This window comes from Hyla sarda, chromosome 5 (genome assembly GCF_029499605.1).
Source record: "Hyla sarda isolate aHylSar1 chromosome 5, aHylSar1.hap1, whole genome shotgun sequence".
NCBI lineage: Eukaryota > Metazoa > Chordata > Amphibia > Anura > Hylidae > Hyla > Hyla sarda.
The window spans coordinates 116,616,514-116,638,988 of NC_079193.1; the positions used below are offsets into that span (position 1 = coordinate 116,616,514).

Consider the following 22,475-nt stretch of genomic DNA (forward strand, 5'->3'; position numbering starts at 1 on the left):
AAGCAAATTTTGCTGAAATAGTTTTGGGGGGCATGTCCCATTTAGGAAGCCACTATGGTGCAAGAACAGCAAAAAAAAAAAAAAAAACACATGGCATACTATTTTGGAAACTACACCCCTCATGGTACGTATAAAGGGGTCCATTGAGCCTTAACACCACACAGGTGTTTGATGACTTTTTGTTAAAGTTGGATGTGTAAATGGTTTTTTATTTCACAAAAATGCTGGTTTTCCCTCAAATTAAAATTTTTTAGAAGGGATAATAGGACAAAATGCCCCCCAAAATTTGTAACCCCATCTCTTCTGAGTATGGAAATACCCCATGTGTGGAAATCAAGTGCTCTGCTGGTGCACTACAATGCTCAGAAGAGAAGGAGCGCCATTGGGCTTTTGGGAAGAAAAATTGTTTAGAATGGAAGTCGGAGGCCATGTGCGTTTACAAAGTCCCCTGTGGTGCCAGAACAGTGGACGCCCCCCCCCCCCACATGTGACCCTATTTTGGAAACTACACCCCTCACAGAATTTAATAAGGGGTGCAGTGAGTATTTACACCCCACTGGCGTTTGACAGATCTTTGGAACAGTGGGCTGTGCAAATGAAAAATTACATTTTTCATTTTAACAGACCACTGTTCCAAAAATCTGTCAGACACCTGTGGGGCGTAAATGCTCACTGTACACCTTATTAAATTCTGTGAGGGGTGTAGTTTCCAAAATGGGGTCACATGTGGGTATTTTTTTTTTGCATTTATGTCAGAACCGCTGTAAAATCAGCCACCCCTGTGCTAATCACCAATTTAGGCCTCAAATGTACATGGTGCGCTCTCACCTCTGAGCCTTGTTGTGCATCCGTAGAACATTTTACGCTCATATATGGGGTATTTCCGTACTCAGGAGAAATTGCGTTACAAATTTTGGGGGTCCTTTTTTTCCTTTTCAAGCTTGTGAAAATAAAAAGTATGGGGCAACACCAGCTTGTTAGTGTAAAAAAAATGAGAAAATTTACACTAACAAGCTGGTGTAGCCCCCAACTTTTCCTTTTCATAAGGGGTAAAAGGAGAAAAAGCCCCCAAAATTTGTAGTGCAATTTCTCCCAAGTACGGAAATACCCCATATGTGGCCCTAAACTGTTTCCTTGAAATACGACAGGGCTTTGAAGTGAGAGAGCGCCATGCGCATTTGAGGACTAAATTAGGGATTGCATAGGGGTGGACATAGGGGTATTCTACGCCAGTGATTCCCAAACAGGGTGCCTCCTGCTGTTACTAAACTCCCAGCATGCTTGGACAGTCAGTGGCTGTCCAGAAATGCAGAGAGTTGTTGTTTTGCAACAGCTGGAGGCTCCGTTTTGGAAACACTGGCATACAATACATTTTTAATTGGTGGGACAGTGTAAGGGGTGTATATGTAGTGTTTTACCCTTTATTTTGTGTAAGTGTAGTGTAGTGTTTTTAGGGTACATTCGCACTGGCGGGTTACGGTGAGTTTCCCGCTAGGAGTTTGTGCAGTGGCAAAAAATTTGCCGCAGCCCAAACTAAAAGCAAGAAACTTACTGTAAACTTGCCCGTGTGAATGTACCCTGAATGTACGTTCACATGGGGGGGAAAACCTCCAGCTGTTTCAAAACTACAACTCCCAGCATGTACTGACAGACCGTGCATGCTGGGAGTTGTAGTTTTGCAACAGCTGGAGGCACACTGGTTGGAAAACCTTCAGTTAGGTTCTGTTATCTAACTCAGTATTTTCCAACCAGTGTGCCTCCAGCTGTTGCAAAACTCCAACTCCCAGCATGTACTGATTACCCAAGGGCATGTTGGGAGATGTAGTTATGCAACAGCTGGAGGTACGCGACTACAACAACTCCCAGCATGCAGAGACAGCTGTTTGGGCATGCTGGGAGTTGTAGTTTTGCAAGATCTGGAGGGATACAGTTTAGAGACCACTAGATAGTGGTCTCAAACTGTAGCCCTCCAGCTGTTGCAAAACTACATATTCCAGCATGCCCAAACAACTGTCTGGGCATGCTGGGAGTTGTAGTTTTGCAACATCTCACCGGCTTCCGTAGGATCCAGCCACACGACGTCGCCGCCTGCCGATCTCCGTCGCCTGCAGCCTCCGGATCGGTAAGTGGATCTTTGGCGCCTGGTCCTGTGTTGTTTACCCGTCCTGCCCCTCCTATTGTGGGTGGGCAGGACAGGGAAAACTAAAGTAACCCCCCCCCCCCCCCCGTTCTGTTATTGATGGTCGCGTCTAGACCACCAATAGCAGGGATAGGAGGGGTGGCACCCATGCCACCTCACTCCTATCGCTTCAGGGGGATTGTGGCTGTCATGGACACCCACGATCCCCCTTCTATTCCGGGTCACCATAGACCCGAAATGACCCGGAATAGCGCAAATCGCAAGTGTGATTTCACTTGCGATTTGCTGCGATCGCTGACATGGTGGCGGGGGAGGGTACTAATGACCCCCCTGGGCGTTTGCACGGGATGCCTGCTGAATGATTTCAGCATGCATCCCGGTCCGATCCCCGCCCGATGCGTGGCGTGGGGCCGGAATTCTCCATGACGTACGCGTATGTCATGGGTCCTTAAGTACCAGGGTGTCATGACATACGCGTACGTCAAGGGTCCTTAAGGGGTTAATAAGATTTCTTTAGGATTTTTGAGCTTTAGGAAATCTAACAGACATTTTCGATTTGAAAGATGTCTTGCTTGGATTTTGATTTTTGACATTTTTAGATCTCAGTGGATACGGTCAAGGGAATTAAAAGTGCCGTCGATTTTTTTTATTTTTTTTTATCTCTGGTAAATAGCGATGTAATCTCTGATAACTTTTGTGTAAAAATGTACTTCTGATAATCTTTTTGTGCTATATCAGAGTTAAAGATAACTCTATTATCTTTTTTTTTTTAATCCATCAAGTAACTTTTGTATAAAATCGTACTGCTGTCGTACTCCAGTCCAGTATTGTATTGCTCGTAACGTGGTGTATAAAAATTGTCTTATAGTTGTATGTACGAGTTCAGTATCTGTATCAGAGAATAACTTTTGTACTGCTGGTAACTCTTGGGGTAGAAGAGTAATCTGAGTAATTGTTGTGTATCGCACTGCTGGTAGATTTCCAGTTCAGTATCTCTTTACTGTATCCTTGACAACTTTTTAGCGTACCGCTGATGTATTTATTTAATTTTATTTTTCGTATATCAGCCAGTATCTTTTTCGTACCAGAAGATTAGTAGCAGAAGACAAATTTTGGTTGTACCTATATGCACCCTTTTTTGTTTGTGCTGAGTACCAATCTTTGTACGGCTGATCCATCCTCAGAGATCTTGTTAATAGGGTCCTCACTACTCCCCAAATTTTTTTTTTTTTAAACATTGAAATGGTAGATGTGAACAGTCTGCAGCCAGACATAGATGAAAAGGTAGAACTGTATTTAAATGTGTCATATGTTAATTGAGCCCTAATGTTTTATCTCTGATGAAATGGGTGACTGAGCTGTGCCAAGGGAAGGAGTGTGCAAAGAAGTTTCAAAACTGTGTGTGTGTTGTAAACTAAGTTGTTGAGTAGGATTGATTGTCTCATTGTATCCAAAAGAATGTTCCTTGGTGATTTTGGATATGGTAGTTTGAGTGGACAAATGGCTGTGTGCATTGCGATGAGGAAGTTGGTGAGTTTGGTCCGGGAGTAGATGGTGTGTGCAAGTGGTGAGACGGCTGAGGTAGGAGTGGATTGTTCTAAGTAGCTTTATATGATTAGAGAGAGAAACAAAATAGAGACTCAACATTTTGACGGAAAAGCATGTGATAAGTGAAGAAAAAGCATGTGGATATTAAGGCAGTTGAAAGTTTGGAAAATACTAATTGACAGAAATACTAATGGACAGAAGTATACTAAATACTAAATACTAATGGACAGAAGTATACATATACAGTAGCAGTCACTCACATTTTAAGGCCTCAACAGCAGCCATCCTTGATAGTAGAAGCATCTCAGTATAATGCACTGTACCTCTCACCTCCGCTCGTACTTGTATTGAAGAGGTCGCACCTTAAGGGTATGTTCACACGTACGCAGATTTGATGCGCAGGATTTGATGAACAGGATTTTCTGCTGCAGATTTCAATGTAAACTAAATGACGGCACAGCTTCTAATCTGCAGTTACAAATCCTGCGCATCAAATCTGCAAAGGATCCTGTATGTGTCAACGTTCCCTAAAAGCTTGTTTTCGCAGCGCCTTCAATTCAGTTGTGTCATCAACCTGGGTGCTCTGCCAGCTCGCGCGTGCAGTGCTGAGTAAGATCGCGGACTGTGCCACTTGGCTGTGAGAGACCGCAGACAGGTGCCGCTGCAGGTTTTAAACAAGTTGGTGGATAACAGAAGATAGGAGACAGCTATGGGAGCAGGAATGGATTGTAAGTGGCTATCTCGTGTAGTAATGGCATGAGATCATGATTGAGAAGGCAAATCAGAAAAATCCAAAATAGTGGTATTGCAAGATAAAAGATGATTATTAAGCGGCAATAATGGTCCACACTTGAGCAATGGCTAGATGCATTTCAGGACTGCCCTTAGGTCCTTTTTTCAGCAGCAGATAGCAGATTATCATAGTGATAGAGGGTTTAGTATAAAGTGTGTATATAAATAAAATAAGCACTGATTGATTGTGAGAAATGTAAAACTTCAGTTTTATTATTTCCCATAAAATTGTGAACAAAAAATGATTAATAAATAGTGCAAAAAAGTTTCGGCCGCCACCTTAATCCCTTAAGGACATAGCGTTTTTCCGTTTTTGCACTTTCGTTTTTCCTCCTTACCTTTTAAAAATCATAACCCTTTCAATTTTGCACCTAAAAATCCATGATGGCTTATTTTTTGCTCCACCAATTCTACTTTGTAATGACAGTCAGTCATTCTACCCAAAAATCTACAAGGAAATGGGAAAAAAATCATTGAGCGTCAAAATGGAAGAAAAAATGCCATTTTGTAACTTTTGGGGGCTTCTGTTTCTACGCAGTACATTTTTCATTAAAAATGACACCTTATCTTTATTCTGAAGGATCAAACGATTAAAATTATTTGGGTTACATTTAGTGCTACAAAATGGGTCTGTAGGTGAAAAATTGAAATCTTTATGATTATTAAAAGGCAAGGAGGTAAAAACGAAAGTGCAAAAAAAAAAACAACACAAACAATACATCCTTAAGGAGTTGAAGTTGCCTTTTTCTAACCCCTATGACTCATTTTTCTGTATATGGGGCTGTATGAGGGCTATTTTTGTGATGTGACATTAACACTATATAATTTAATAGTTGGGGCAGATACACATGCTTCGCCCCTGGATCGACCCCCAACCCCCCCCCCCCCCTCCACAGCTCGATCACTGGAGGTCGAGCCACTGTGGAGGTAGCCGGAAGGCTTACCTCTCCTCTAGTCTGGTCTGTGGCTCTGAAATTGATAAAGCCTGGTTGGAGCACAGCGATCAATGTAGTTCTATATAACTACATTGATCTGCATAAGAAATCTAATGAGTCATCCTAAAAGTCTCCTAAGGGAACTAATAAAGTAAGAAAAAATTGAATAAAAGTGTAAAAAAAATATATATATAAAAAAAAAAAAAAAAAAAAAAAAACACACCCATTAACCTCATATTAAAAGTTTGAATCACCCCCCCCCTTTTTCTAAATTCCATATAAAAACATGTAAACATAATATAAATAAAAATATATGTGGTATCATCGCGTGCGCAAGCGTCCGACCTATAAATATATTGTTGATTAAACCGTACGGTCAATGGCGTTTACATAAAAAAATATACCAAAGCCCAAAACACACTTAGTATACCCTAAAAAAGTTTTATAAAAAGCGATGAAGCAGCCCCATCAACTGCACCTTGCTGTACTAAAAAAAATGAGGCCTAAGTCCGTATATGGAAAAAAAAAAAAAAAATAAAGTTATAGAGGTCAGAAGATGACATTTGTAACCCCTTAACAACCACTGATGTAAATGTACGTCCTGAAGCGGCGGTACTTCGTGCACCAGAACGTACATTTAAGACCTGCTCCACCACGGACCTTGGACTCCAGCTTTAATTGCAAGAGCAAAACAATGTAGCACAGCAAGGTGCAGTTAAAGGGGTACTCCAGCCTTAATACATCTTATCCCCTATCCAAAGGATAGGGGATAAGATGCCTGACCGCGGGGGTCCCGCCGCTGGGGATCTGTCATTCCGCACCCACCTTTGTGAGCTCTCCGCAGCGGGGCCGGAGTCTTGTGGTGTCACTCCCCGCCCCCTCAATGCAAGTCTATGGGAGGGGGTGTGACATCACCATACTCCAGCCCCGTGGTCATTAGGCTTCACACTCTGAGCCTCCAGCACTGCGGATAGCTCACAAAGGTTGGTGCGGAATGACAGATTGCGGGCGTCCCCTGCGATCAGACATCTTATCCCCTATCCTTTGGATAGGGAGATAAGATGTATTAGGGCCGGAGACAAAGATACAAACAGCACAGCATAGTGGTTCCTTATCACAATATGCATTTGTATCTTCACGTTCGAATAAATCTGCTGTTTTTATTACACCTTGCTAGGCTGCTTGTTTTGTTTTTGAAAAATCTACCCCAATGACCCAAAACATACAGCCAGAGCTACAATGGAATAGTCTAGATCAAAGCATGTTAATCCTAAAATGGACCAGCCAAAGCCCAGTCCTGAATCCAAATGTAAATCTATGGCAAAACTAAAATTTTCATTATTAGGGTCATTAAATCTCCAGGGCCAGATGGATTGCACCCAAGAGTTCTTAGAGAGGTAAGTTCAGTAATATCTGTACCCCTGTTCATGATTTTTAGAGATTCTCTGGTGTCTGGTATTGTGCCAAGGGACTGGCGCAAGGCGAATGTGGTGCCAATCTTCAAAAAGGGCTCTAGGTCTTCCCCAGGAAACTATAGACCGGTAAGTTTAACGTGCATTGTGGGTAAATTGTTTGAAGGACTTATAAGGGATTACATACAGGAATACATAGGGGATAATTGTATTATAAGTGATAGCCAGCATGGGTTTACTAAGGATAGAAGTTGTCAAACCAATCTAATTTGCTTTTATGAAGAGGTGAGTAGAAGCCTTGACAGAGGAATGGCTGTGGATATAGTGTTTCTGGATTTTGCTAAAGCATTTGATACTGTCCCTCATAGGACGTCTGACAGGTAAGTTAAGGTCTTTGGGTTTGGAAATTTTAGTTTGTAACTGGATTGAACACTGGCTCATGGATCGTACCCAGAGAGTGGTGGTCAATGATTCGTACTCTGATTGGTCCCCGGTTATTAGTGGTGTACCACAAGGTTCAGTACTGGGACCGCTGTTGTTTAATTTATTTATCAATGATATAGAGGATGGTATTAACAGCTCTGTGTTTATTTTGCAGATGACACCAAGCTTTGTAGCAAGGTACAGTCTATAGAGGATGTGCATAAGTTACAGGATGACTTGGATAGACTAAGTGTCTGGGCATCCACTTGGCAAATGAGGTTCAATGTGGATAAATGTAAAGTTATGCATCTGGGTACTAATAACCTGCATGCATCGTATGTCTTAGGGGGGATTAAACTGGCAGAGTCACTGGAAGAGAAGGATCTGGGTGTACTTGTAGATCACAGACTACAGAATAGCATGCAATGTCAGGCTGCTGCTTCCAAAGCCGGCAGGATATTGTCATGTATCAAAAGAGGCATGGACTCAAGGGACAGGGACATAATACTCCCCTTTATAAAGCATTGGTACGGCCTCACCTGGAATATGCTGTTCAGTTTTGGGCACCTGTCCATAAAAGGGACACTGCGGAGTTGGAAAGGGTGCAGAGACGCGCGACTAAACTAATATGGGGCAAGGAACATCTTAGCTATGAGGAGCGATTAAAGGAGTTACAATTGTTTAGTCTTGAGAAGAGACGTTTAAGGGGGATATGATAAACGTATATAAGTATATTAATTGCCCATACAAAAAATATGGAGAAAAACTGTTCCAGGTTAAACCCCCCCAAAGGACGAGGGGGAACTCCCTCCGTCTGGAGAAGAAAAAGTTTAGTCTCAAGGGGCGACACGCCTTCTTTACCGTGAGGACTGTGAATTTATGGAACGGTCTACCTCAGGAACTGGTCACAGCAGGAACAATTAACAGCTTTAAAACAGGATTAGATACATTCCTGGAACAAAATAACATTAATGCTTATGAAGAAATATAAAATCCCATCCCTTCCCCAATATCGCGCCACACCCCTAACCCTTAATTACCTGGTTGAACTTGATGGACATATGTCTTTTTTCGACCGTACTAACTATGTAACTATGTAACTATATATTGTAACATATCGTTTTTAATAGACTGTTTCTATTTTTCGATTTCAATATATTTTTTTTTATCAATTTCATTTTTGTGCATTGTAACAGGAATTTATACAGCATTTAGTGTTCTACTTTACAGAGGACGATTGACCATAGAAAAACTGGACCTGTCCCATTCAAAAGAATTGGAGACGCTACTGGGCAATCAATCTCTGTGACCTTTACAGAGGTCATTCTAGAGGGACGAGGATGCGGATCTCTGCTGTGAATGCTGTAAATCCAGTGTTATCTATATACTGGTGTCATATTTCACTGTGCGCCTGTCTGTGCTTAGAAGAAAGTAAATACTGGGAAATATTCTGTACAGATAAGGAAGTATTTTTTAGTTTTAGGCCCAGTGACCAGAATGCAAACCGCAAGATTTAAGAACTAAAAAATAAAATCAGCATCATTTTTTTTTTTTTTTTTTTTTACAAAACATGGTTAACCCCTTAAGGACGAAGCCCATTTTGAACATGAAAGGGGTACTCTGCCCCTAGGCATCTTATCCCCTATCCAAAGTATAGGGGATAAGAGGTCTGATCACGGCGTCCCGCTGCTGGGGACCTCCACTATCTCAGCTGTGTCACCCTACCGTCATCACTGCACAGAGCGAACCCACTATGTGCCCGATGAAGGTCAATACGGGGGCCGGAGCATCAAGATGTCACGGCTCCGCCCCCTCATGACGTCAATATTAGTCTATGGGAGTGGGCGCGGCGGCTTTAAGAGAGTAAATTTTGCTGAAAGAGTTTTGGGGGCCAGGTCACATTTAGGAAGCCCCTATGGTGCCAGAACACCATTTTGAAAACTACCCCCTTCAAGGAACAAAACAAGCTGTACAGTGAGCCTAAAAAGGAGTAGTCTAGCACAGACTATTCCTGTTCCATCGTGCCAGGGCTGAAAAACAAATGAAAATAAACTCACCTTCCTGCGCTGCCACGGAGCGCTGCTACAGCTGATCGGTCCGCCGGTCCTTCTTCCTACTTCCATGTGCACAGATAGTCACCCGGCGCTTCAGCCTATCACCAGCCGAGGCGGGACGGAAGTAGGAGGACCGGAGGAGCGATCAGCTGCAGCAACGAACCCAGGCAGGTGAGTGATCATTTATTGTTATCGTTATATGACGCCTTTAAGACCCCACAGGTGTCTGACGAATATTCGTTAAAGTGGGACATGAATATGAAAATTTTGATTTGTTTCACTAAAATGCTGGCGCTAGACATACCTTATATTTAGACGTTAAGTGCTCTGCGGGTGTACAACATGGCTAAGAAGAGTAGGAGAGCCATTGTGCTTTTGGAGAGAGAATTTTGCTGGAATTGAAGTCGGGGGCCATGTGTGTTTCCAAAGCTCCCATTTTGCCAAAACAACAGGACACCCCCCCCCCTCATGTGCCATCATTTAGGAAACTACACCCCTCAAGAAACGTAACAAGGGGTAGAGTATTTACACCTCACAGGTGTTTGGAAAAGTGGGCCGTAAAAATGAAAAATACAATTTTTCACAAAAATGCTGGTGTTACCCAAATTTTTCATTTTAACAAGGGGGTAATAGAAGCAATGGGGTTACACATTTTGGGGGGCATTTTCTCCTGAGAATGGAAATACCCCATAAGTTTATGTAACGTGCTGTGCAGTTGCACAACAGGGTTCAAGATTCATAGAGCTATGTTCGCATTTGAGACCAATGACATCAGTAGCTGACGATTACATACATTCAGAGGAAAATAAAAGAAACACCCACATGTGACCCCATTACAGACAGTACAACCCTGGAGGAATGTGAATATGGGCTAAGTGGACATTTTGAATGCACGGGTATTTCCTAAAAAAAAATTTCAAGGGATGGATGAAGTGTAGTTTGGAAAAAATGAAAATTGTAATTTTCAACCTATGCTCTGCTTCATAATTCTAGGAACAACTAACTTGTAACCCCACATTGTTGCCTGGAAATTTGACAGGGTTCATGAGCGAACTCTTCGCATTTGAGCTTAGGTTTCTTACGGACCGGATCAGTAGCTGATGGCTACATAAATTCAGGGGGAAAAAAACTCATTAAAGAAAGTACACTCCCTGAGGAATGTGTATAGAGATGAAGTGGACATTTGGAATGAAAGGTTGATTCCTAAATTTATTTTCCAGGAATGGATGTAGTTTGTAGTTTAGTTTGGGAAAAATGAAAATTGCTATTTTCATAGTGATATGCCAGGTATATACCCAGAATGACGACCCAGTGTATAGCCAAAAAGTAGATTTTTTTTATGCTTACCATAAAATCTCTTTCTCGGAGGATCCATTGGGGGACACAGACCATGGGTATATGCTCTTGCCGCTAGGAGGCGCTGACACTAGGCAAACAAAAAAAAGAGTTGTCTCCTTCCGGCAGGCTATACCCCGCCTACTGGCCCTGAGCTCATCAGTTTAGTCTCAAAGAAATAGGAGGCAACCAACAAAAAGAAGAGAAACACCAGCAAAACTCAGAGAGAAAGACAAAAGAAAAAAAACCAAGCCACCTCTCGGACAGAACAAACGAAAAACTCTACTCAAACTGTGGGTGGGCGCTGTGTCCCCCAATGGATCCTCCCAGAAAGATTTTACGGTAAGCAGTAAAAAATCTACTTTTCTCGGTCGGAAACCATTGGGGGACACAGACTGTGGGACGTACCAAAGCAGTCCCCGGGGTAGGGAGAAAAATACTCAACCCAAATCAAGCAGAGGAAGATGCTACTGCCGCCTGCAACACCTTGCGGCCCAAACTAGCATCAGCCAACGCAAAATTATGCACTTGATAAAGTTTAAGAATGTATGCAAGGGCGACCAGGTGGCTGCCTTACAGACTTGCCGGGCCGAAGCCCTATTACGGCAAGGCCAAGAAGCCCCAACAGAACGAATGGAATGCGCCATCACCCGAAAGGGTGGCACCTTGGTCTTGCGGCAGTACGATTCTGAAATGGCCGAGCGAATCCACTGAGCAATGGTCGCCTTGGAGGCCAGAAGACCCTTACGACTACCCTCAGGAATCACAAAGGAGGAGTCCAATGGCAATGAGAAAAGCGACCTTCCACGAGAGAATACAAAGGGAGTCATCCCTAAGGGGCTCGAAAGGAGCCTCCCTCAAGGACTCCAAGCACCAGATTGAGATCCCACAGGGGTGTGGGGGACCGAAAAGGAGGAGCCATGCGGGCCACACTCTGCAAAAAAGTGCGGACATGGGAATTAGAGGCCAACTACCATTGGAAAAGGATAGAGAGAGCAGACACCTGACCCTTAAGAGAACTTAGGGTCAAACGTTGATCCAGCCCTGTCTGAAGAAAGGCAATAAGACGTGGAAGGGAAAAAATGACCGGAGAAAAGTCTTGCGCCTCGCACCACCGAAAATAAGCTTTCCAAGTGCGCTGGTAGATCCTGGCCGAGGAAGGTTTGCATGCCCGAAGCATAGTACGAATAACCCCCTCAGAAAACCCGCGGGCCTTCAATATCGCGGTTTCAACCGCCACGCCGTCAAATGCAGTGACAGTAAATTGGGGTGGCAAAGGGGACCTTGAAAGAGAAGATCGGGACGAAGTGGTAGGCGCAGACTCCCTCCGCCTTGATTTTCCTCAGAACCCTGGGCAGGAGGGGAAGAGGCGGAAACGGATAAGGGAGTCGGAAGGATGCTCACGGGATGACCAGAGCATCTGTCGCCAGGGCCAAGGGATCCCTTGATTTTGCTACAAAGAGGGGAACCTTCCTGTTGAGGCGAGATGCGAAGAGATCCACATCCGGGGTCCCCCAACGATCGCAAATCTGTGAAAACACCTCCGGGTGGAGAGACCACTCCCCCGGATCCACCGAGGAGCAGCTGAGAAAGTCTGCTTCCCAATTGTCCACGCCCGGCATGTGGATCGCCGACAGAGCAGGGACCCGAGCCTCGGCCCAGAGGAGAATCTTGGAGACCTCCTCCATTGCCGAGCAACTCCAGGTGCCGCCTTGGCGATTGATATATGCAACGGCCGTCGCATTGTCCGACTGAACCCAGTCAGGCTTGCGTCGGTGGTGACTATCTGCCACTGAAGAGGAAGAAAAGACTTCCCCAGAAGAAGGAGAGAGTGGAGCCACCAAAGAAGGGACTGACGTACTGCCAGGGGCAGGAGAATCCTGCGATCCAGGGACAAAGGGGGCTTGTCCCACCTGCCCAGAATGGCCAGTTGGAGGGAACGGTAATGAAATTGGACCAAAACGGGGCGTTGCAGGCGAAGGACCCCCACTTGCAGAGAGCGCCTTTTGTCCAAGGGAAGACGGACCCGGGCTACTGCAGCTTCGAAAAGGAGCCCCAGAAAAATTAGGGACTGGGAGTGGAGCAAATGTGACTTCTCCCAGTAGATGACCCAGCCGAAAGAGGACAGGGTGTTTTGTGTGATCTGCAGACTCTCCAAATTCTCGGACTGAGAGGGAGCCTTGATTAAGAGGTTGTCCAGGTAGGGGAGGATGGAGATCCCCCGGCTGCGAAGGATGGCAATGACCGCCGCCATGACCTTGGTAAAGACCCTGGGAGCCATGGCTAGACCAAACGGGAGCGCAACAAACTGAAAATGACCCTCCGGCACTGCGAAACGAAGGAAAAGCTGATGCGCTGGGAAGATCGGAATGTGGAGATAAGCGTCTCGGATATCCACTGAAGAAAGAAACTCGCCCTGGTCCATGGAGGCCACCACAGACCGGAGGGACTCCATCCAAAAATGATGGAAGCGCAGATGGCGATTGAGCAACTTGAGGTCCAGAATGGGACGGACCGAGCCCTCTTTTTTGGGAACGACGAAGAGGTTCGAATAGAACCTTGATCCGCGTTCCCTCGTTGGAACCGGCACTATCACTCCCTGGGAGAGGAGAGAACGCAGAAAAATGTCTGAAAAGCCGCCGCCAAGGAAGGGAACTAAGGAGGGCGGGATTGAAAGGAACGGTGTCTTGGGAGAGAAGAGAATTCTATGCGGTAGCCTCCTGAAATAACATCTCGCACCCAGGCATCCTGGACTTGAGACAGCCGTATGTCCTGGAAAAGAGACAGCCGCCCTCCCACCCTAGCACACGACGCGGGTGGGGGCGCCCCTTCAGAAAGAGGCAGGCTTACAGGTACCTGATTTGGCAGCGAAACCTCCAGATCGGTTGCCCGACTTCCATGATGGACGTGCCCTGAAAGAGGGTGCTCTATGAGGAGGAGGCTGCGCCTGCTTGGAGGGACGACCAGGAGCCGTTGACCGAAAGGACCGAAAAGAAGTCAACTTCCGGCGGGGCTCCGAGACCTGTTCTGTGGAAGCAGAAAACGCTTACCTCCCGTAGCTTCAGAAATAATTTCATTTAAATGTTTTCCAAAGAGTCGGGAACCCAAGAAGGGTAGATCCGTCAGAGACCTCTTCACAGCGTCGGCGTCCCACGCTTTCAACCGCATGGCGCGACGAATCGCAACCAAGTTGGCCGAGGCAAATGCCGAGCAGCGAGCGGATTCCAAAGTGGCTGAACAAAGGAAATCGCCCGCTTTAGAGAGCTGGAGAGCCGCTTCTGCCAGTTCTTCCATGAAAATTCAAGCAAGGGCCCCCTGGCGGAGCTGGGAAGCCCAAACTGACACCGCCTTGGCCACCCAAGTGGAGGCAAAAGTGGGGAGTAATGAGAACCCAATGGCTTCGAATGCGGACTTCGCTAGATTTTCCATTTTCTTATCTGCCGGATCCTTAAGAAACGCTGCATCCGCAAACTCTGCATGAGAGCTAAACGCCTTGGAAGCAAGCCGTGATCGTCGAAAGGAGACTTCTGGACCAGGATCCGAAGCTTCGGGGTCCTCCAGATGAAAGGTGTCCCTTATGGCTGACACTAAATCGCCCACCACATCGGACTTTGTAGAGTAATCCTCAGGATCCGAGGTGGAATCTGAACCTTCTTCCACCGCTTCCCCCGAGGAACGGGAGTCCGCGGAGGGAGACCTAGGATGAGAGGACGGGGACCTAGAACGCCAACCTGGAGAACGACCCCTAGCATCTGGGGTACGCCCTAAGGCCGGGGAGGGCCTGCGAGACCTGCGAAACGAGGGGCCGCCTTGGGCCTGCTCCTTTGAGGAGCCAGAGGGAACTACCTTTGCGCTCTTAGAAGCGCGGAAAAAAAGCGGTTCCGGGGAAACAGAGCGCGAGCCCCTAGAGCCTCGCAGGGATGACCTTTCCAAGGCCGAAGCCACCGACATGGAGACCTTAGCCAATTCAGAAGTCAACCGGGAAAGGGAAGAAACCCACTCTGGAGGGGGGGCTGTTTCCATGCATTCCGCTGAAGCCTCAGGGGCTCCAGGAACGGACGGCGAAGACAGTATGGATGAACAGGAAGATTCAGTAGAACCCACTGGAAAATTGGACTTACAACCCACACAAGCATTGTAGGTGACCAGAGTCGTCGCCTGTCTGGGCGGTGGGTCGGACATAGCTGGAAGCTAGGGACAGCAGAAAAAAAAACTAGAGCAGTCTCACCCAGTCTGTGTCCCAGTTCTGGGGAAGCAGATGGCAGCCCCCCGTATCCCCTGCGTGAGGTAACCAAAAGGGAGAGAGAGAGCAGGGGGGAGAAGCCAGCCACAGGCAAGGCAAGCCGCCTCCCAGAAGCAGCCTATTGGCTGAAAGTGACCCCTGAGCGTGCTCACCAGCTGATAGGCTAATCAGAGACCCTTAGGTGCGCGCGCTAATCCCCCATTGGAGAAGTGGACGGTGGGTGGAGCCTCCGCCACGTCCCCTGTAACCTGCACTGACTTCAGCGTCTTAGCCAGAGGGGAGGAACAGCTGCGCGATCCCTGCAGTGGCCGAACGGACCGAATGCAGGGAGAGACGCCGGCTGAGAAAGCCGCCGTGAGCGGCTCAAAGCCAAAATAACCGCCGCGCGTTCCCTGCAGCGGCCGAACGGACCGCACGCAGGGAGACGCCGGCTGAGAGAGAGCCGCCATGCGCGGTTCAAATAACAGCCGCTAGTAAAAACACACAAGCCGGCAGGGGAGGGAGAGGGAAACGCTGTCCCGGCACCCCAACCCTGCCGAAGTGCTCAATCCCCCTGTAGTGTCCCCCCGTCCTCTATGCGCAGCCCCAATAGTAAGCTCCAATCCAGGAGCAATAAACATTGTCCTAGGGGTCTCCAGCGGTTGTGAGCCAATAGAAATAATAAAGGAGTGCCCCCCCCCCCCCAGTAATGACAAATATACTCAACTAGCACCATACTCACCTGAAGATGTCTTCTACCTGAAGATATCTTCAGCCAGACTTACGGATGCCTGCATCACGTCATGCTGCTACAGACCAAGACGAGCAGGGAAAATAGGGGGACCTGGACCCAACGGTACTACCCCAGGTGCTGGCTGTTGGCGGGAAGGGGTAACGGTGCAATTTGTGAATTATGACCTGTGCCCCTTAGCCGCATATGGGGGAACCGGTAGCACCATGCTCCTGAACCCCCACCTAATAACAGTGAAAAAATAAAATGAATGAAAGAAACTAAACAGTCCCTAACTATAAAATAAGAAAAATAGAAGACCAGGTCTTGAGAACTCCAGACCTGTGTCTTGCCTCCTAGGACACTATGCTCAAACTGATGAGCTCAGGGCCAGTAGGCGGGGTATAGCCTGCCGGGAGGAGCCGACTTTTTTGGTTTGCCTAGTGTCAGCGCCTCCTAGCGGCAAGAGCATATACCCACGGTCTGTGTCCCCCAATGGTTTCCAACCGAGAAAATTACAATTATGCTCACCCCAAACCCTATGCTCTGCTTCATCATTCTGGAAATGTTTTGTGTGTGGCCATCCCTACACTTTTGCCAGCAAATGTGCACATCGCTCAGGTGGGGAGAAATCACAGTGCTTTTGAAGCAACAAGCAAATCCCCTATGCAAGTGACTCTGTGACCCATAGTTATAAAAAAAAAAAAAAAAAGTAGGTCTTATCAGGGGCATTATGTTAAGAAGGTTTTTTTTTGGCAGGGGGGTTGGGCTTAAAATTTAGAAAACAATGTACAGTGAACATGTACATTGGGGTCAAATGAAAAATTTTTATGAGGTAAGAGGATTATATATTTAGAACTCCATGGAAGTGTGGTACTCCCTGAAGCAATGTTTAAAGGAGAACTCCAGAATATAAAAATTGTCCGCCATACTGCCGGCAGTAAAAAACAAAGATGTACATACCTTCCTTCGCTCCCCCGGGGCCTCCGGTAAACGCGTCCGGTCTCCGCCGCAATCATCTTCTTGGTTGCCGGTAGTCAAATTGCGCTCAGTCAATCACAAGCCGCAGCAAAGCCCGACTCTGCCGGCGATAGGCTGAGCGGCAGTGTGACGTTTTCAGCCCCGGCAGCAGGTGCCGGTGTAGTGAAGAATTTTGTGTCTTGAACCGTTCTCACACTGCGCTCAGCCTATCATCGGCCGAGTCGGGAATTCACTGCGGCCGGTGATTGGCTGAAAGCAGTATGACTCGCCAACCACCAGCAACAAGGAAGAGGATCGCGGCTGAGAACGGAGCCGATTACCGGAGGCCCCGGGGGAGTGAAGGAAGGTATGTAAATCTTTATTTTTTTTTCTGCCTGCAGTATGGAGGACAATTTTTATATTCTGGAGTTCTCCTTTAATGCAAAGGCCCGGATGATCGGGGGCATGTGTCGCAATGAGTGGTGTCCATCCTTATTCCCCTACTGCGACACAGTCAGCATTTATCTGGAACCGTCCCTTCTTTCTAGAGAGGGGGCCCTCACCTGGAAAATGTTGGCCTGGGATGATCCTGGCACTTACAGTTTCAATTCCAGGGGTACGCCGTCCTGCTCTTTTCCGGTCGCCAAAGACCGAAATTGTTTTGTACCATGCCTGGGTTTTCAGCATGGCGCTGTATGGCTTGAGAACTTGATCAGAGATAAACTCCCCCAATATACTGATTGTAGTCCACAACACTGGTGTCCACAGGACAAGTGTCGTGGTACCTCGCACAGGGACAGGGGTGCCTCTTTGATTCTTCCACACTGTCCCACAAGTGGACATGGATATGGCAGTGAGGGATTTGAAAAGAGGGGTGCCGGTATAAAAAGATCCACAGAAAGGTGGTAACCCTTATCCAGCAGAGTTTTCCAGCAACTCCCAGATTGGGGGGGAAATTCTGGGGGTTCAATACAGGAATCCCTTACCTCGTACACTCTAAACTTGTAAGTGCACCCTGAGGTACTCTCACAGAGTTTACAGAGTTTCACGCCATACCTTATCCGCTTAGGCTGCGTTCACACTGCCGTCTAGACCCGTTCCGTTCTTCTCCAGTCAAAATTAAAAACCGACTTAAAAAAAACAAACTGACAACAACTGATGCAAAATGGATATTATCCATTTGGATGCGTTTTTGTTCAGTTAATAAACCCCCAACAATTTTTTTGTTTTGAGCATGCTCAAAAGTAGAAACGGATTTAAAAACGGTTGACTTTAAAGGCTCATCCGTTTTAATTAGACTTCAATGTTAAATTTACTGTATCCGTTTTTTCTTCCTTTTTTGGACGGAAGAAAAAATACTGGATGTGCCGTTTTTTCTGCAGTCAAAAAAAACGGAAATGAGTGCAGACGGGTGCAAACCGATTGTAAAAAAAAAACCCATTGACATAATTGGGATTTTTTTTTTTTTTTTTTAAACCGTTTTGAATCCATTTACAGCCTGCAAAAAAACAAACCTAATGGGGATAAAAAAAATACAGGGACAGACGGCAATGTGAATGCAACCTTAGTGGGAACGTATTGGCGATAGATGAGTCTCCCCTTAAAGCTATTGAGGGACTCATCAATAGAGAAGACCATCTGGGGTACAAAGGCTTCCAAAAAAAAATTCTGTATGGTCTCAAAACCTCCCCAAATCATGGCCATACTGTAGAGTGGGGTCTGGTAGAGAAAGTCCCAACTCAAGTATTGCCTGTTACGGTCTTTTTTTGACTAGGCTTATGTGCAGCATGAGGCCCCAAAACGTCCTAATCTCATCTGCACTCACAGTGCCATTCAGCACTTGTTAGTGCAGGGACAGTCATATAATAGTTAGGGAAAGGTAGGTGTAAAAAGCACCTTTATCTGCGTGACCTGGGCCAAAATCGCTGCGATTCGCAGGTCAGAAATGCCACAATCGCCAACATGGGGGTGGTCTCCTAGGCACTGCCACAGGATGCCTGCTGAATAATTTAAGCAGGCATCCCGTTCCGATCACCGCCCGGAAAACTGGAGGGCATACAGTTAAACCCCTGGTCCTAAGTCCCAGGATGCAAGGATGTACCTGTACGCCCTTTGTCCTTAAGGGGTTAAAGGGGAATAACTTATTTCTTACCCACATGGGGCTCTCCCATAGAGATGCATGAAGGGTAAGTGTCGGCCACTGCTCCATGCATGGGGAGAGCAGGTGCGTCAGGAGATAACACGGGGTCCAAGCTGTCTGACCCCCTGCAATAAGAAACATATCCCCTATTCTGTGAAGTACCCCTTTAACATTTAAACAAGTTATTTACTGATGATACCTTTACTTTAAACCTACCTCTTTAACATGCGAATGAAGTGAAACCGACATATCTAACAAAACCTTTCGTTGTTCAACACGTCTAACAAAATCTTGGATTCGATCTTCTAATTGATGAGCTGCCTGATAAATTTCTTCAGGGTCACACTCTCCTGTTTGTGCCAACTGTTCTGCAGCTTCCAATAACTTATCTGCATTGGTATATGTGTTCTGGAAAAAAAAAAATGGTTATTTTAAAAATGTATAAAACAAAAAAAAAATGTTGTTAAAGAGTATGCAAAGGTGACAATGGGTGGAGAAAGTGCAAGCAGTAGTCAAGATTGCACACAACAGAATAGGCCATCAATATGCGATCAATAAGGGTCAGACTGGCTGCTACTCCAGCGAGCAATGCAGCATCTTTACTATCTATCTAGCTCCATGCATTTTGCACATGCCTCATACTGCAGCTCAGTCACATTCAGGTGAAAAAAAAATGTGTAGTATCAATTGTTACAGAGCAGTGAATGGTATTGAGGCAACAGAGCTCACTCAAAGGGAGGGCTCATAGTGGGACCCCCGCTAATCTGATATTGATGGGTTACCCTATAGATAAACCATGAATATTAAGAGTATTTATATTTAAAAAAAAAAAACACAACGTTAGTCCATATAAGCAAACAGAACAAATTAAGATAAGAAGCATACTACATCTAGTCACAGAAAAATTAAAGGAGTATTCTGGTTTGCTAAAAATTATCCCCTATCCAAAGTATCTGATCACAGGAGGTGCGACCATTGCGATCTTTCGCACCATGCCCCGGCTCTCTGCATGAAAAGAACTGTGTCGACCACAACACGAATATCTCTCTCTCTCTATCTCTCTCTCTTTTCATGCAGAGAGCAGAGGCGCGCTACAGGAGATTGCAGGGGTCCAAGCAATGGGACCCCCCCACGATCACCTACACAAAGCCACTTAACCCCTATCCTTTGGTTAGGAAATACATTTTGTTAACTGGAGTACTCCTTTAACTTTCCACCACTTAGACTACTTTCCACAGTGCTACTTAAACTTTGAGACTAGATGCTATGAAGTCTACAATAAACTGTACACAGAATGGAGTAGATCTTGTTTCTTCTCTTTCTCACACTTACAAAACATACATAAACAGAAATTGGTCAAGATGTATCAACTTTCCTTAACATGGCCTTAACTGTACCTAACATGGCTTATCATAGTATAAAACTTTTATTATGTGTTTTAGACAGTGGTTGAGAGTACATTAAGAAGGGATAGTGATTTGACTCTAGGGAGCAGGGCCTCACAAGGGAGGATCATTGCCTTCTGTTATGTTCAGATGTGGGCAATTGCGAATAAGCTGGTGAAGGTCATCGCCTCCTTAGTCCACAGGGACTAAACTGACTTCACGATGAGTAAGTGTACTGTGGATAATATTCACCTGGTCTTGCTTAATCTACAAGTGACTAAGTAAAGGGCTATTTTTTCACTTGACGCTGTCAAATTTTTTGATAGCATAGAGTGGTATCACCTGTGGAACGTTTTAGGGAGCATGGTTTTGTAGAAAGACAATGTAGTAATAAAATACCGCTCACCTCCACCATTTTCTGTGCTTGGGTCCGCACTTGGCAAAGTGCAATCGTTCAGTGGCAAAGAACAAGTGATGATCCGGAACCAGTTAAAAGTTGTAGCTTCATTTTCTCCGTATCAAATACGGAGAAAATAAAGCTACAACTTTTAACTGGTGCCGGATCATCGCTTGTTCTTTGCCACAGCATGGTTTTGTGCCTAGATTCATTTCCTATGTCTAATTGTTGTAAAGGAATCTGGTGGACTGAATCAGAGTGAATGGTCAACTTTCCGTAAAGCGCACTGGAGATATATTTTAACGCTGCACTGGAATCCACTGTCGAGTTCTGCTGGTCCTGGAAAAAAAAACTCTGCATTCTGACCATAGGAAATTTCCCTTGTTGATTTGCAGCACATATTTTCTTTCCATCCCATTCTGAAGCCAACCTTATGTCCCAGCTGTTCCTATTACACAAAGTGTAAAAAAACTAATGCTTCTGCATAGGGTTGGTCTCTGACCACCAGACCTGCTCAACAGTACAGTGTATGGGTTTATCTTACAACTGGAGCCAAAACCTGGCATGTTGAATGTTGGAAGAATGCATCCTGGATCAATCTTGGTGCCCTTCATACATATTTTACTAAGCCAGGACACTGATTTCTCAATATCGGATAGGAGCCAGTCCACCTACTGTGGACGATCTAACTAGTAGGTTTTGTATTAGTGTTCGCATGGAGAGGTGTAACTATAAAAAAATAAAATAAACGTAAAGCAAGGTTTAAGTTTAAACTGGTGTGGGGTCCCTGGGAACAATCTTCATTTATCCTCTTACATTTTTGGGATGTTACATGGCCTAGAGGTTTGGCAGCAATTAAGAACATTTTAGAGAAAATCTCATAATCAGAAATTTTTATGGACCTGTTTAGTGCTAAGGTAGATTTTAGGGGCCTGTCTGTATGCTAGAACCCCCTATAAATTATCTCATTACAAAAAGTGCACCCCTCAATGAAATCAAAATGGCATTTATAAGGTTTGAAGGAGGAGTGTGTGGATGTTTTTGGAAGGAAGAGTGTGTCTCTCTTATTTTGGATATGTTGTAATCATATCAAGATGTGAAGGCCTTTGGATCCCAAAATATTTTTCATTATTCCAAATGTGAGACTCTGATCGCTTTTTATTCCATTTTTTATGAGGTGGTATGAAGAAAAAAAAAATCTGTCATTATACAGTCATGGCCGTAAATGTTGGCATCATTAAAATTTGAGAAAATAAAAGAAAATGAAGTATTTCTCACAGAAAAGGATTGCAGTAACATGTTTTGCTATACACACGTTTATTCCATTTGTGTGTATTGGAACTAAACCAGAAAAAGGGAGGGAAAAAAAAGCAAATTGGACATAATGTCACACCAAACTCCAAAAATGGGCTGGACAAAATTATTGGCACCCTTTCTAAGGGGTTAAACTCACCTGGGGCAAGTAACAGGTGAGGAAAATATAAAAATCACACCTAAAAGCAGATAAAAATGAGAGTTTACTTGGTCTTTGCATTGTGTGTCTGTGTGAGCCATACTAAGAATGGACAACAGAAAGAGGAGAAGAGAACTGTGAGGACTTGAGAACCAGAATTGTGGAAAAATATCAACAATCTCAAGGTTACAAGTCCATCTCCAGAGATCTAGAATTGCCTTTGTCCACAGTGTGCAACATCATCAAGAAGTTAACAACCCATGACCCTGTAGCTAATCTCCCTGGGAGTGGACAGAAGAGAAAATTGATGAAAGGGGTCAATGCAGGATCATTTTGATGGAGGATAAGCAGCCCCAAACAAGTTCCAAAGATATTCAAGCTGTCCAGCAGGCTCAAGGAGCATCAGTGTCAGCGCGAACTATCCATCGACATTTATATGAAATGAAACGCTATGGCAGGAGACCTGGAGGAACCCACTGCTGACACAGACCTTAAAATAGCAAGACTACATTTTGCCAAAATGAACTTGAGCAAGCCAAAATCCTTCTG

The 22,475-nt window shown here is 45.3% G+C and overlaps 1 protein-coding gene across 4 annotated transcripts in view; it reads right to left on the minus strand.

Moving 5' to 3' along the window:
- TRIO (trio Rho guanine nucleotide exchange factor) overlaps nt 1-22,475 on the minus strand; it is a 748,009-nt gene that overhangs the window by 558,319 nt on the left and 167,215 nt on the right. For all 4 annotated transcript variants that reach the window (XM_056520137.1, XM_056520140.1, XM_056520138.1 and 1 more), the window contains exon 11: nt 18,908-19,099. In XM_056520137.1, coding sequence (XP_056376112.1) covers nt 18,908-19,099 — 192 coding nt within the window. The remainder of the gene's footprint in view (nt 1-18,907; nt 19,100-22,475) is intronic.